Source organism: Triturus cristatus, chromosome 4_1, assembly GCF_964204655.1.
Source record: "Triturus cristatus chromosome 4_1, aTriCri1.1, whole genome shotgun sequence".
Lineage (NCBI taxonomy): Eukaryota > Metazoa > Chordata > Amphibia > Caudata > Salamandridae > Triturus > Triturus cristatus.
The window spans coordinates 761,689,819-761,705,131 of NC_140585.1; the positions used below are offsets into that span (position 1 = coordinate 761,689,819).

Consider the following 15,313-nt stretch of genomic DNA (forward strand, 5'->3'; position numbering starts at 1 on the left):
ATCACAAATTGAACAGGCATGGAATAACTGAAGATATCGGCCACCTGCGGTTAGCCTACGGAGGACTTTAATTTAGTCCACTACTGCAAATCCCAACTATCTATATACTGTTAGAAATTGGGTTGCTGGCTGGCAGAGGTATGCACCCTGCCCAAGCAGGAACCACAATCCTAGTCAAGGTAAGTCAGTAGTACACTTTAAATTAACCTGTGCTCACCCTCTGTTAGCTTTGCACAGAGCCGTCAGGCTTAACTTAAGAGGCACTGTGTAAACAATAGCTTATATTTTTATGAATAAAACAAGACCAAAATGACAAATCCAATAAGTAGAAGTCAAGATATGAATTTTTAAAGAATAAACAGTTTTGCAGTGCTTAGAAACAAATAGCCCCAACCAGAGCTATATGGTCCCGCTTGAGTGGGCTAAATCCAAACGTTCAGGCCAATCGCGATGGAGCGTGGTTCGGATACAGAGACCAGCCTTGGCCCACTGAACAGTACCTTGGATGTGTCGACATCAAGGTGATGCAGGGAGCAAAGGAGGCGATGCGTCGATCTCGCAGATGAAGGTGATGCGTCGGTTCCGAGCTGCGCACCGTTGAGGATGCGTCGAGAGTGAAAATGTGGAGAACACCAGGGCAATGCATCATCGTCGAACAGCTGGGCTGTAGGCAATGCGAGCAGCGCAAAGCGATTCGCCAGCGCAGTGCAGCACAAAGTCGGAGATGCATCGGAAACTGCAGACGATGAGTTGCACAGTCGGCGATACGGAGTTCGCAGTCTGCGCAGCAGCAGCAAAGCATTAGCGTTGAGGGAAATGTGCTGGTTCTGATCGGCAGAACGTCGTCGATGAGCAGGTTTTTAAAGATGCAGCACTTTAAACTCACTTCCAAGGGCCCAGGGCTGGATGTGCACCACTTGGCAGAGCAGGACTTACAGCAGATGGAGTCCAGGTGTAGGTTGAAGAGAGAAGTCTTTGATATCCCAGAGGCTTCAGAAAACAGGAGGCAGCGAACAAGGCCTTGGAGATACTTAGGTTCTAGGATGTAGAAATGCAGATCCACTCCTTCAAACTCCCAGGCAAGAGGGCAGCAGGCCAACACAACAAGGCAGTTCAGGAAAGTGGCAGTCCCTCTAACAGCTGAGCAGTCCTTCTTCCTGGTAGAATGCCCTCGGTTCCAGAAGTGTTCTGTGTTGGTGGTGTCAGGGGTCCAGTACTCATACACAGCTGGGGGAAGACTTCAAAGAGATTCTTCTGGGTACACAAGTCCCTTTTCTTCCTGACCTGGCTCCAGACTCACTATGGGGGGAGAGGGTATGAAGCCCTTTGTGTTAGGACAGGACATTGCCTTTTCAGGGGTAAGTGTCAGCTCCTCTCCAGAATCCTGCCCAGGATGGCCCATCAGGATGCAAAGGGCCACTCAGTCACACCTACCCTTCCTTTGTATGTGGCTGTCTAGAGGGAATGCAAAAAGCCAGCTGTCACCCATCCCTAACATGTATTCCAGGGACAGGCAGAAGGAACAAAATGGTTACAGTGAGAAAATGCTAACTTTCTAAATTGGTATTTTCAGAATTGCAATTTAAAATCCAACTTCACCATAAGCTTTTATTTTAAATTGCGATTCCAGAGACACCAAATTTAGGGATACCGTCTCTTTTCAATTTGAAATCACACTTATAAAATATAATAAGGCAATCCCAATGTTAGCCTATGAGAGAGATTAGCCTTGCAGTAGTGAAAAACATATTTAAGAGTATTTCACTATCAGGACACGTAAAACTTAAAAGGACATGTTCTACTTTTTAAATACACTGTACCCTGCCCTTGGGCTGTCCAGGGGACTATTTAGGGTGACTTATATAAATTAAAAGGAAGGTTTGGGCTTTGCAATAGTGTTAACTTGCCAGGTAAACATGGCAGATTACAACTGCCAACACAGGCTCTGCAATGACAGGCTCGAGATATGTTTAAAGGGCTACTTAAGTGGGTGGCACAATCAATGCAGCAGGCTCAATAGCAGCATTTAATTCATAGCCCTGGGCACATGTAGTGCATTACTAGGGGTTTATAAGTAAACTGAATATGCCAATTGTGAATAAGACAATGTTACCATGTTTTAAGCAGGGAACACATGAACTTTAGCACTGGTTAGCAATGGCAAAGTGCCCACAGTCATAAAGCCAACAAAAATTAATTTAGCAAAAACAGGAGGAGGAAGACAAAAAGGTTGGGGTGATCCTGCAGAAAGGGCCATTTCCATCATATACTATGAGCGATTTAGACATCTCCGAATGGAAAACAGACATGGATTGATATTAGGAAGGTTCACAGCAGATCTCTGATCCAAGTCTCCCTCCAACCTATGCCTGCTCAGGGCCATAAACTTTAAACAAGATAGCTCAGTATGGACGACCTAGTGAAGTAACCAGCTCAGTAAAGTAGTTGTAGGAATGAGGACTATGGTAAGTGGTTAAGTATAGTTTATTGGTAGTGCAGGAGAACACATACAGTACGTTACAGCTCGGAGTCTCCCCCACTGTCCCACCTATATGAAAATCTAAATATGTCATCCCATTTCGCAGTAAACATACTGTGTCCATGGGATACCCAACACCACACATCTCCCCCTTTACATAACGAGAAAACAATTATAAGGACCATTAAATAAAATGCCAACTTATTTCTAAAATAAGAACATAACAATTGGATAATACCAATGACACAAAGTCAAGTATATCATTGCACAATTAGTACCACTCTCGCACTGCTGCCCTGGTAAAACCTTTCATAAGAACATAACAATTGGATAATACCAATGACACAAAGTCAAGTATATCATTACAAAATTAGTACCACTCTCGCACTGCTGCCCTGGTAAAACCTTTCATAAATGTAGTAAGGGTCAATATTAACTCACCACAAAATCCTTTCACTTTGCAGGAAGTGCTACAGTTCTACCTAAACTGGTAGTCGTTGCCCCTCTAGATTGTATACAAGGATCCACATTGTGCTGAGAACTTTGTACCCTCACATCCACCTCTTTGGTAGAAGCATATTCTTCTTCAGATCAGCTTCCCGTTCCCACATTCAATGGTAGATTAGACGATTGAATAGGAGAAGCTGAAGGGGAATTCTCCCCATTCCCTTCTTACCTCAACCATTGTCCCACCCAGTTCGAATCCCTATACTTCCAGGACACATTTTTGTTGCACTTTAAGAGTTTTCCAAAATGCCAAACTTTCCCATCAATTAACTTGGCTGACTAAGAGTACACTTTAATAACTCTATATGGTGGTGAAAAATGACTGTCTCCCTTCCTTATTCCATTCTCCACTTTTACAATCACCAAATCAACCCTCCTTCAGAGAGACTTCCTTGACGCAATGTTTTTTATCATAGTACTTCTCATAGGTCAAGCTTACCTCCTCTAGGTTGGTTCTAACTACTTCAGGAGACCATTTGCTCTGGTAATCCTGAGACATCCATAGTGAATTAGGTTTTGTAAAAGGTTCTCTTCCTCTCAATCTGTCACTGTGGGAGTAATTATGTACGCCCACAGATGTTTGTCTAATTATAAATCCAATTCTTACTGGCATTGATGGCTGCCCAGATACTTCCCATGATTACTCTGTTGAACCTTTCTAAGGAGCCATTACTGGCAGGTTGATAAACAGGTGTCTTCTTCTCTTTGACCCTATTCCTCATTAAGAAATGCTTACATTTTTTGGCAGTAAATTGTGGACCATTATCACTTAGGAGTGACTTAGGAATTCCATCTCTCACTATCGTTTTTTTCAAGTAAGGAAACATGTAGCATCTAGTCATTAAAACACTTCCAACTTTGGCCACTTAGAGTACATGTCAAACAATACCATTATATACTTAGGCTTACCTTTACAGTCCAAAATAGGTCCCAAGATATCAATAGACAAGTCTTCCCATGGACAGGAGGGTATTCCACTCACACCTAGGGGTGGTTTAAAAACAGCACGAGTCTCATCAGCATTGGCGCACTGTGCACAAGTCCTTCAAAAATTCTCCATATCTAAGTCTATCCCTGGCCACCAATAGGATAGTTTTTCCTGCTGTTTGGACTTAACTATCCCAAGGTGCACCTCATGTGTCAGCTCCAGAATTTTATTATGATGGGCTTGTGAAGGGACAACCCTACCCCTCCCTGAACAGAAATTCGGAGTCTGAGACAGACAATTCTTCCCTGTGAAGCCATAATTTCTATCATTCCTCCATCAATTTGCTTTTACTCGACCACCCCTAGAACACATACTCCTTGACTTTCTCTAGAATTTTATCCTGTGCATACCCTGCCAGGGTTCGAAAAATCCACTCACATTTGCGAGTCAGATTCATTGAAGACGAGCTATTTTTAGGTCCTACTCGCCCTTTCTGGTGAGTAGGAAGACAAACTGACACTTGACCACAACTCTGAAAGCAGACCAAATATGACAAGATAGCAAGATTTAAAGGCATCTTTATTTCTCACAAAGTAAATGAGCAATAAAAATGCTTTAAAACCTTGTGAACTTGTCACATTTGCTCAACTTTCGGACTCAGAGGTCAAATGCATTTCAGTTAGGTCGAGTACATGTTTCACGTTACTAGACCTGCAGGTCTTGTGTAATTTTTATGATTATTCGAGCCCTGCCTGTGAGCCAATCACTCTCTGTAACAGCATGGTCAGCGCTATCTACACAAGCCACACTATAACCATCCCATTCACACCATCCTTGTTTGGCTTTGTTGTTACCCTCCTTTACAAGTGATCTGCTAAAATAGTCTGCTCTCTTATTCTCCCTGCCAGGTAAGTACTCAACATCATACACATAGTCTAACAGTCTCAATGACATCCTAGCTATACGCGGAGTAGCTTTTGCCTGAACCATCCGTACTTAAAACCTTAACTAATGGCTTGTGGTCCGTGTGTAGTGTAAATTTGATACTCTAAAGGAATTGCCTGCAATTCTCTGTAGCCCATATACATGCCAGCATCTCCCTCTCAATGATGGGAGTGTTTTTCCTCTGGTGAAGTTAGAGAGCGTGAAGCAAAAGAAACCGTACATTTAGTGCCTTCCCTAGACATTTGGGATTACACTGCACCTAAGCCCTTCCTGCTGGCGTTGACAGTCAAAACTGTACAAGCTTTAGTATCAAACCTGTGCGTATCGCAATACTAATATAATTTTTTTATCTGATAAACTCCCTTTGTGATTTATCACTCCATACAAAGCGTTCTTGTGCTTTCAAAAGTTGCCTAATAACGGTTTTCAGGAAACTCCTTTACAAATTTAGAAGAGAACTCTGCCAGTCCCAAGAACGATCTAACTTCTACCTTACATGTAGGAGCAGGTGCATCTCTAATGGGTTAAATAATCTCCTTCTTAGAGAAAATCCCTTTCTCACGGACCTCATTTCCTAAATATGACACTGAGTGTCTGCAAAATGTTCACTTTTCTAGTTCTGCTGTTAATCCACAAGTCTTAAGCTTCTCCAGGGCCCTATTCAAATTACTAACATGCTCCACTCTGCTCTTACCCATGATCAGGATTATCATCCTGAAAATAAGCTACTTCTGGAACGCCGCAGCTGCTGCCAATTCAAAGGGCATGTGGATGAATCGAAAACAGCCTATGGGAGTAATGAAAGCAGTTAAGCTTCTGCTCTCCTGATGCCACACCACCTAGTGGTAGGCGGAGGTTAGATCAATTGTGAAAAACCACCTGACATCCTTTGTCATTGCTAACAACTCACTAATTCTTGACTAGGAGAATTTGTCCACAAAAGTATTTTAGTTGAGATCTCTAACATCTATGCATAGTCTAATCTTTCCATTCACCTTCTTGGCTACAACTAAAGGTGCAAGCCACTCTGCACTTTCTATTTGTTCAATAATGCCCCTACTCTGCAACATTTCCAGTTCACTTGCGACCTACTCCTTAACACTCAATGGTATGTTTCTCACGTTATGACATGCTGGAACTGCCCCCTTCTTCAATACAATTTGGTGTACAAAATTCTTTAATTTGCCCACTTACTTGAGAACAGATCAGGGAATACTTCATTCAAAGTCCTTGCAAGTTGTTGCTCAAACTCTTCTAGTGAAAGCACCTTATCAGCTTCAATAGGATTCAATACGATATCTGATGCCTTCTGATCCACCCATCCCAGAACAGAGTGCCGTACCTCAGCAACATACAACTTGCTTTCTGTATGTCTTCCTTTAAATTCGAAAGTTGATATTCTGTACCCCAATATAGGAATCCTTTCTCCTGTGAACGTAATGGGATGAATTTCAGTTTCTACCAGCTGGTCACCCAAGGCCGGAACAAACTTTTCCATCCACACCCTCTTGTTCACGATTGTATAAGGTGACCTTGAATCTGCCACAATGACTATGCGGACTCCTCCAGTCCTCATGTTGTACATAGGATTGTTCCTGAAGGACATATCTAGATTAGGAATCAGACACTCCACACACAACACACCCTCAGCACTGTCCTCATTCGACTGATCGGAGTCTGACCTTCCTAGGATAAGTTTTGCACTCTGCACCTTCCTGCTCTTTTTTCTGCACACCTTAGAAAAGTGTCCCACAACCCCGCAGAACAAGCACTTTGACCTGAGTGCAGGGCAACTTTTATTCTTAGCAATATGATCCTTGCTCCCACACCTAAATCAACTCAAATTCTTATCACCAAAAGTTCCCTTTCCTTCCCTTTATTAATTCTTGTATCAGATATCTTACACACCGACACTTTTTTCATTAGAATCGGATACCAAAGATGTATTGGTGCTCTATTTATCACGTCTTTGAAAGTTCACTTTTTTTAAGATAAAGCAATTAGATCTTTCAAAGACGAATCAACATTTACCCATAATCTTTCCTGTAAATTTGAATCGGTGTGCATGATGATCTGGTCACGGACAAACTCATCATGCCGCGTGCCATACCTACATGAAATTGCCAGCTTTTTAAGTGCAGACACATAGTCTTTGATTGGTCCTGATTTGCCTTGCTTCCACTGAAAAAAATCCAACCTATCTATTGCAGCACAAACAGCAGGTTGATAATAGTTATCAAGGTCTTCTAATACATTCAAGAAAACATATTGACCACTGCTGCATTGTTTTTTTCCCCATATGACACCCATAACCCTTCTGGTCCTAAATTGTCTAAGAGAATGTACTTCTTCCTAGCCGCAGGAAAAACTTCCGAACCTTCATCCACAATTGCTGAAATGTAGTTCAGGAAATACTGTTTCCACTACAGCCATTTCACCTGGGGTTCATCTGGACAAGGAAGAAATGGCAGGGGTGGTGTGAGAGAGTGTTTGTGTGCACAGTTACCTCAAAACCCTACAATAATAATAACCACAAAGAACAGCGTAAAATATTAACCAGTATGCAAGTATCTGGTTTGCGCATCACTTTGGGTACAAATATGCTTCCCCTACCTATTAAATCAGCATAGGCTATGAGTTGTGTTGAAGGGAAAAAGCATATATGTCCCAGGTGTGCGTGTCACCGTAATGCAGCCAGTCTAGACATCATAGAACTAGAAACGCCAATAGTTCCTGGCTGTGATATGCACATACAATGCAATATGCTCAAGGTGTGTGAGTCACCGTGATACGAAGCGCATTGCAAGGCAAAGTCAGAACGGCGAGCACCTCACTGTACAAGCCTCCCTAGTGTCATAAGGCAAGTGTGCGTATCACCATAAAAAAGCAGTACTTTCAAGTGATACGCGTGGTGTGCATATCACAGGTAGCCCTATAATGCTGTTGAAATTCTTTTTCCTCTGTCAGCACTAACAGAACTAGAAGAACAAAGCCAAATAACCGTGACAAGTGTTCCAGCTCTACGGAGGCTTCTCCATGAAAAGGTGACTCCACCTAAGAAGGCAGCCGGCGTGCCACGTCAAACGTCCAATATACTGCACTTTAGATGGCCGCCAACTCGTTACATCATCCATCGGTGTGTCACATCACATATCCAGGATCCTGCTTTTTGGGTGGCTGCTGGCGAGCTGCATCACCTGTCTACACCTGCATCGCGCACAGTCAGCAAAGAGGTGTCCCTCCTCACTGAAGTTGCTCGCACCGGCCCAACTACTCAATGGTGCACGCAGGCCAACTTGCTCTCCGACTGCACCTACCGGGCCAAATACCTCCTAAAAGGTCAGAACGGACCTTAGCAGGACTACAGGTTGTTGTGTATCTGTGGTACACCTTCCCCATTCCTGAAGCTATCGAACAGCTGCAGTCCCAATATCACTCACGGACATGAAGGTCTTCCAACTGCAAATTCCAACCGATCCTTGGTGGGTGTACGCCTGACCTCAGCTCGTCGCCAAATTGTGAGGAATAAAGACTCATGTAAGTGGTTAAGTATAGTTTATTGGTAGTGCAACAGAGAGCAAGTACACGACGTTACAGCTCGGAGTCTCCCTATCCACTGTCCCACACATAGTTCCTAAATGGAACTCTTACTATGTCATCCCATGTGACAGTAAACACACCGTGTCCATGGAATGCCCAACACCACAGTTTTAAAATAACAAACACCACAAGGGACCCGCTGAGCTGCTAGCTAACTGAAAACCATAAACTGTGTGCCTGCCTCTCTCACACCTCTTCGACCATCACACTGCTAAGTGCAGCGTCCAATAACAAGGTTACCTCACCTCGTTGGTCATTACGAAGGACATAGAAACACTACCCACATAGGATCAAAATAAAGACAGCATCCTTCCATCCAGAAACCCTACATGGCGTAACATGCTATCCATGTAGGCAAGTACTTCAGCACCCCATACAGGGGTAGTATGCGCTATATAACCGCTGCAATACAATACATAATTTTCTGACTGGATTCTGTGTGACTAACATGTTTTCCTGGTTCTTGCACTGATGCCACGAGAAATTGGCTGCCGCATTACATTTCAGTTTTAGTTTTTATGGTTGTTTTCTATACGATTGCAGTGTCTTGGCTCATTTACCTGCATTGACCTTTAATTAAATCAACCAATAAACAGACAGAAAATAATAATTGGTTAATGGGCTTTGCTGCTTACGTCTGCAGCGCTACACAAATACGCCACTATGAGTTGGACAGCCGCATTACCTACTTTACCTTATTATCATAACTTGGTCAATAAACCAATAACTGGTTACGCAGCAAGTCAAAATTAATTCCTTCCTATCAATTGCCCCAACGAAATAACAAACTGATCAACTGATTTTCCATCCTTCTCTGACCTAGTACGGATTTTGTGCAGTTCCAGAACACGTTTTCGTCGTCCTAACAATTGTTCAATACTTCTTCGTACATTTATATCTCCACATTGGCATCCACCTCTTTCCAGAAAATCAAATGCGCTCTTCCATACACCTTTTTCATTTCTTGACCATTCGATTGACATATTTAAGAATATTGTCAAAATGTTCATCCTCTCCTTTCGTGGATTTTAAGGAGCCTTCCTAGTAGATTGTTAAAATAGTAATGGGAGAGCAGAACAGCAAACGCTCCTTTCCTCTACATTCCGATAATACTTGGTTGGTACCTGTAACATTTACTACTCCTTCTGCATCCTCGCGTTTGCTTCAAGTCGGTGCTGCGCGGTCCTAGGCTATGTACTTAGAGCAGCTGTCATTCGGCGCGACAACACCAGCTTTTACCGCGCACAGAATTACGTTTGCGGAGGCATGGCAACAGTAGGTGACACGCCGTTCCGCCCTACCCAAACAAAAATGGCGGAACATGAGCTTCCGCCTCGAGTTTTACCTAGGACGGCGTGGGAAGTTCGCATCGGACACTGTAAGATATTGCGAACATCACAGGGTGCCCGTTTTACGATCAAACCTACGCCCGCTACATTTTACCCCGTATACGTTATGCTGCGTTACATTCATTGCTGTACATGCAACGTAGAACATACTGCCTATAAAATGACTAACACTTTACTATTCTGAGAGATATGTTTCATTATTACGACACAGATTAAAACATGACAGTAGAAAATATACAGTACAAGCTTTGAGCACCGTAAACTATAAAACAAACAACGACCTCCTTTACGTTAACCACGCTCGTTGCTGCTGTTCAATGGGTTTAAAGGCGACTACTGATAACACTGAGCTCCAGCGTGAACGACTAAGCTAACAGGTCTGCGTTTGGGAACGTGCCACAAATTCTGTTCCAGTGCGCAGGCCCCCGGACGTCACAGCCAATATCCAACAAATATACTTCTAACCAATCCACGAGAAGCTTGCCCAACCTGTGAGAAAATATGTTTCCTGCTTCGTGATTTGTGAGCACCAGCATGCCTCATGCTATGGTCTGAAGATCAAGACGGCTGAAGTTGCAGTAATTTACTGGTTAGGGACATTGGACAGGCTTTGGCTATATGTCACACACTGAGAGCCCGATGGAGGGTCAGCAGCGCCAGGAGGAGGAGGATCATGGTTATGGACTTTTCCCCGAAAGGCAGAAGCGGGGACAACCGCGAGGCTCTTTTCTGTCTCAAAGCCTCTTCACCTTCAACCACAAGTGTCGGGTCATGCTCACCATCGCGCTGGACAGCAGTAAGTTTAAGTAGGGAGGCACCATGAAGTGCATATGGGGTGACCGGCTATTCCATCTTTCCCTGGACGTCCCGCGTAGCTCAGAGGAGTGTCTTGACAAGTATTCTAAAGCTCCCTTTTCTGAGGTGTATTATTTATCCAACCAATGCAGTTTGTGATTTGGTCTTGATCTAAGTATATTTTGTACACTCAATTCTGCTTGGTGCTTGAGTATTGTGTACACGGGCCCACGTTGTTTTCGTTGAGGTGGCACATGATTTATTTTTGCAGTTTTATATAGCGCAACTTTATCCCAAGGGCATTAAAGCGAATCACAAGATTTCACTTTAGCTGCCAGGTTACAGTACCACATTATGGACCAGTGAAGGGATTTGTCTGCAGTTAAGGTAATGTTTATGCCCATAAGATAATGCTTTTTGAACTTGTATTAATGGTTTATTAATGCAAAGCTTTTATTATTAGGGTAAACATTTTAAGGAAATGTTGTACGCTCGAACTGCACTAACGTTTCCTATATAAAAATGCGTTTGCTAAGTTTAACAATATGAAGCTATGTATATGTTGCCAGAATGCACTCTGATTACATGCAGATATTTGCAAAAGCTTGAAAACAAGATTGATGATTATTTGATTGCAAAATAAAATGTTCACAAAAAAATGCAACTAAGAAAAGAAATGTTTTGCTAAACTACTTTGACATTTTAGTTGCCATGCCTTTGAAACATCATTCAGTAAAATTTGTTGATGCATGTTAATATTTTCAAAACTTATTCATAATGGAAAATCAGTGTAACCAGTTTCAACGTGGTTATCGGGAACATGAAAACAAACATGCATTGGCAAAGCCAGCAGGTCTGACATTGGTGGTTAGCCTTTTGGTTTTGTCAGTGTGTCTTGTTTTGACATGGCTATTCTAAAACATTATCGTCGTGCGAGCTGCAGTAAGTTACAATGCAGTGACCATTATAACTAACATTGGCAAAAATATTTTTGGGTCTCAAAAAACACACATTGGTGCAGTATTCCCTTGTACTGAACAAAACAACTTTGTACGCCGATATGCTCCTTGTGCAAGAGCTGAATCCTGCCACTCACAGTGATGCCAGCAGGTAAATAGATTGAGATAGAATTTTAATAATAAACAGAAAGTCTTGGAAAACGCTAGACTTGGGGCCATATGTACAGATTTTAAGGATAGAAATTTCCAAATTGCGATTATCTGTGAATCGCAATTAGGAAATCGCTACCTCAAATGGATTAAACCCTTTTAGTTTCATTTAGCGATTCCTAGTGGGTCGCAAATCGACCTACTTCATGAATATTAATGAAGTAGTTTGCAGTTTGGGACCTTTGGGAATAGCAGCTATCACAAGGATGGGGGCCTGCCAGGGTCAGCAGACCACCATGTCTGTGACTGCTTTTTAATAAAGTAATTTTTCTTTAATTTTTTTTATATGCAGTCCATTTTCATTATAAGGACAATGGGATGTTTAAAAAAAAAAATGAAACGTTTACGTTTTTCATTTTTTTGAAGTAGGCAGTGCACTGCCTGCCCTTCAACCGTAAAAAATGTGTTTCATCTTTCACTGGACCCCTTCCCGTTTGCAAATGGTTACCACCACCCTTGGTGTTGTTAAAAATGTAATATTTTCCAACCATAATTCGGTTGCAAGACATATATACATACCACTGCGATTCTGTATTTGGAGGGGACGCCCTTTACACCCCACTTCCAAATACCGAATCGGTATGAATTTGCAATTCCAAATTGGGATACGGTAACATGTTACGTAATCGCAATTTGTTCTTTGTACATAAGAAAAATCATTTTTGCAGTCGAAAATAGCCAAATCAGGCCGTTTCCAACTACAAAAATGTTTTTTGCATATGGCCCTTGATTCTTAAAGAAAGTCACAAAAGTCCTCCATATGTCCTTGCATTAGTGCAGATTTACATCTTTCATGAATTCACAAGAATTTACAGAAGTATCCTGGGAAATCATACTCCTCCAAAATATTTGTGAACTACATTTAAGCCCAAGCAAATATAGATGTGTAGATTTGTTCTGGCGAAAATCTGTTGAGCATTTTGCAAGTTTACATACCAACTAACCCCATTTTTTCAAACCCGGGAAATCGTTTTACTTCTGCCCTTGTTAGGCGTAAGTTTCCAACCTTTCTCAGTATGGGAAAGATTAGAGAAGAGCTGGTAAATACTCCTTAAAAAAGCAAGTTAGTAGGTTTGAACAGACTTAAATGGGCATTCCAACATGGAACTATTGCTTACAGCTACCTCCATCCCCAGTATGTACATTTGTGGGAAGTTGGTAAAGTAAGGGAATTGCTAGTATTTAAAACCTACTAGAGTATGACCCCTGGCATAATCAGAGAGGCTTTTCTCTGAGGTCTAATATTATGAGATTGCTGCCATAATTTGTCGCCAGACTGCCTGCCACCAAAGGGACAAATGTGTGTGTTTTTTTTGTTTTTTTTTTACAGGACAAGTAGATTTATAAACTAGCCTGCCCCTGGTCAAGTAGATATTTTATAAAATTCCACATCCCTGATGTTGTGTGAAGGAGTTATACATGTCAAAATGACAATTAGCTGCTGAAGGTAGTATGGCATTTGTCACACTCCTCACATTTGAGAATTTTGAGATCTCACCATTTAACCTGGTTCTCAAACATGAATTCAAAATTCGCTTTTTGTTTTTATTAGTAAAATCTCATAACTGCTATGTATACAAATGGACACGTTTAATAACTTAAAATGTATTTGCCAGTGTAGTGGAATCACTGTGCTTCAAGGGAAGGAGGGGATTGTCTCTTGGCTTAAACTGATTTTAAATTTACATTCAGGCTGCTGCCAGTTCATGAAAAATGATACTAGCCAAGAAGGAGACAGATTTTCAGCTGTGGTGCACTTTTAATTTGCTGAATGCTTGCCCATGAGCTACCACGCACAGTACTAAAGCAGTTTGGCTCTTTTGTGAAGTGGAGGAATAAAATGAAAGGGTCGCCTAGAAGGAGTCGTATGTTTCCCAAATGATACTCTAGTTGCATACAGCACTGTGTATGAGGAACGCAGTAAAACCTAGTGGTAGTTTTTTCAAGGATGGCCTGAAGGTTAGAGCAGTCTTTGGAGGTTAAGAAGTGTGAAGGATTCCTAAGCATTACATTGAAAAGTTAAAGCAAAGGACCCCGCTGTTGCAAGTCAAAGTGGAAGTGTTCTTCGAGTTTGTGAGGTGATGCCTGCTGAGTGAAAAGGTAACACTGATGAATATCCTGTCCCTACTGAACCGACTGACGTTTGCAAAATGGGTAATTGCCCATGGATATCCATTTTCCAGAAGGTTAGAATGAGCAATGGTTAACTCTAAGGACCATTACTTGCACACCTTTGAAATGGGGGTGAATGAATGTCTCAAGGTGTGTGAAGCATTTTTCAAAGCAAAGATTTTAATAGTTTGAACAGGCATGAAGGTGACCAAATAAGCACTGGAACACTGCTCATTTAGCAGGCAGTATACGGCCAGGTATGTGATAGGCAAGCAGGGATGTGCTGTGTGGTGCCCTTTCGGCTGTTAGCAGAGTAAAGTGGGGATAAACATGGTTCTTTTTGCTCATTTTCTCCATTTTAGGCAGTGTTTGAAATAGTGGGTTTACACTTTGACCGACAAGATCATTGTCGTCTAATTAGACAGTTGGTGTATAGTACAAATGCCAAACAATCAGACAGCAGGCAGGAGCTTGCCACTACTCAGTCCTGATTTGTAAGTCCTTAAAGCTCAATTATTCTTAAAGCCCTAACCACAAAAGAGCAATTGTAGCCAAAATGCACCACACCGGGTGCAGTTCCTTATAATTCTCAATCTAGGTGCTTCTTCCCCCAAGGTTCCACGGCCCAAGAAGCCACACACAATCAATAAATTGAATACAGCAATGGAGGAGCACTCAATATTAGGTAGTCCCAAACATCATATAATAAACATATATTTAAACAATGCTGGAGTATCCTCAATCCAAATAAATGCATTGTGCATTCAGTCTATTGATTCCACAAAACTGACTAGATTTCTTAACAACTTTATTCTTGAATTTTCCACAACAAATGTCCAACCCAGCCAAGTGTTTTGCCCTACAACAGGACGTCATCAGGGCTGTAAAATAACATACATGGGTATAAACTATGTAAAATAACTTTTATATGAAAATGATCCATACATAGTTATTATTCCTATCTCACATCCAATGGACTGACCACCTTAAAATTCAGATATATATATAATCAAATTCCATTAAAGTATAATTTACACAATTCTACTCAATACATTTCCTACATTTTCAGGCTGAAAATGCAACATTATTTTATTAATCGGAATCTGAATGTGCTTTATTCGATTTTAACCATTAAAATCATAAAAGCAAACAGATAAAAATACAAATATACACATATTGCACAATTCATTTGATAAAAACAATGCTAATCTGATCATATTAATACATTTAAAAACCGGGCAAACCTAAAACAAATTCATTTACAGAAACATTTTAGCAATTTATACTTTTCCTTGCTGTCAAGATGTTCCTTAGAAATCCGGCCATTATACCTATTCAATACACATTGTCCAGCAACTGCAGATACAAAAAGGCAGGGACGGCATTGCCTCTATCCCCCCACCTTTAGTAGGGGCATAATCCATCTTGA

General features: G+C 41.6%; 2 protein-coding genes across 8 annotated transcripts in view; one reads left to right on the forward strand and one right to left on the reverse strand.

Moving 5' to 3' along the window:
• The window catches only part of RPAP3 (RNA polymerase II associated protein 3), a 319,254-nt gene extending 309,036 nt beyond the window's left edge, over window positions 1-10,218 (reverse strand). For 2 of the 7 annotated variants that reach the window (XM_085653334.1, XM_085653329.1), the window contains exons 1-2: window positions 9,584-9,701; window positions 3,896-3,970 (exon numbers count right to left, since the gene is read on the reverse strand). The gene's annotated coding sequence lies outside the window, so the exon portion shown is untranslated. Of the gene's footprint in view, window positions 1-3,895; window positions 3,971-9,583; window positions 9,776-10,089 lie in introns of those variants that run through there. The other 5 variants (XM_085653330.1, XM_085653336.1, XM_085653333.1 and 2 more) reach the window with 5 other exon arrangements.
• ATP23 (ATP23 metallopeptidase and ATP synthase assembly factor homolog) overlaps window positions 9,828-15,313 on the forward strand; it is a 37,870-nt gene continuing 32,384 nt past the window's right edge. Inside the window, exon 1 of the mRNA XM_085653338.1 lies at window positions 9,828-10,604. Coding sequence (XP_085509464.1) covers window positions 10,427-10,604 — 178 coding nt within the window. The 5' untranslated portion in view covers window positions 9,828-10,426. The remainder of the gene's footprint in view (window positions 10,605-15,313) is intronic.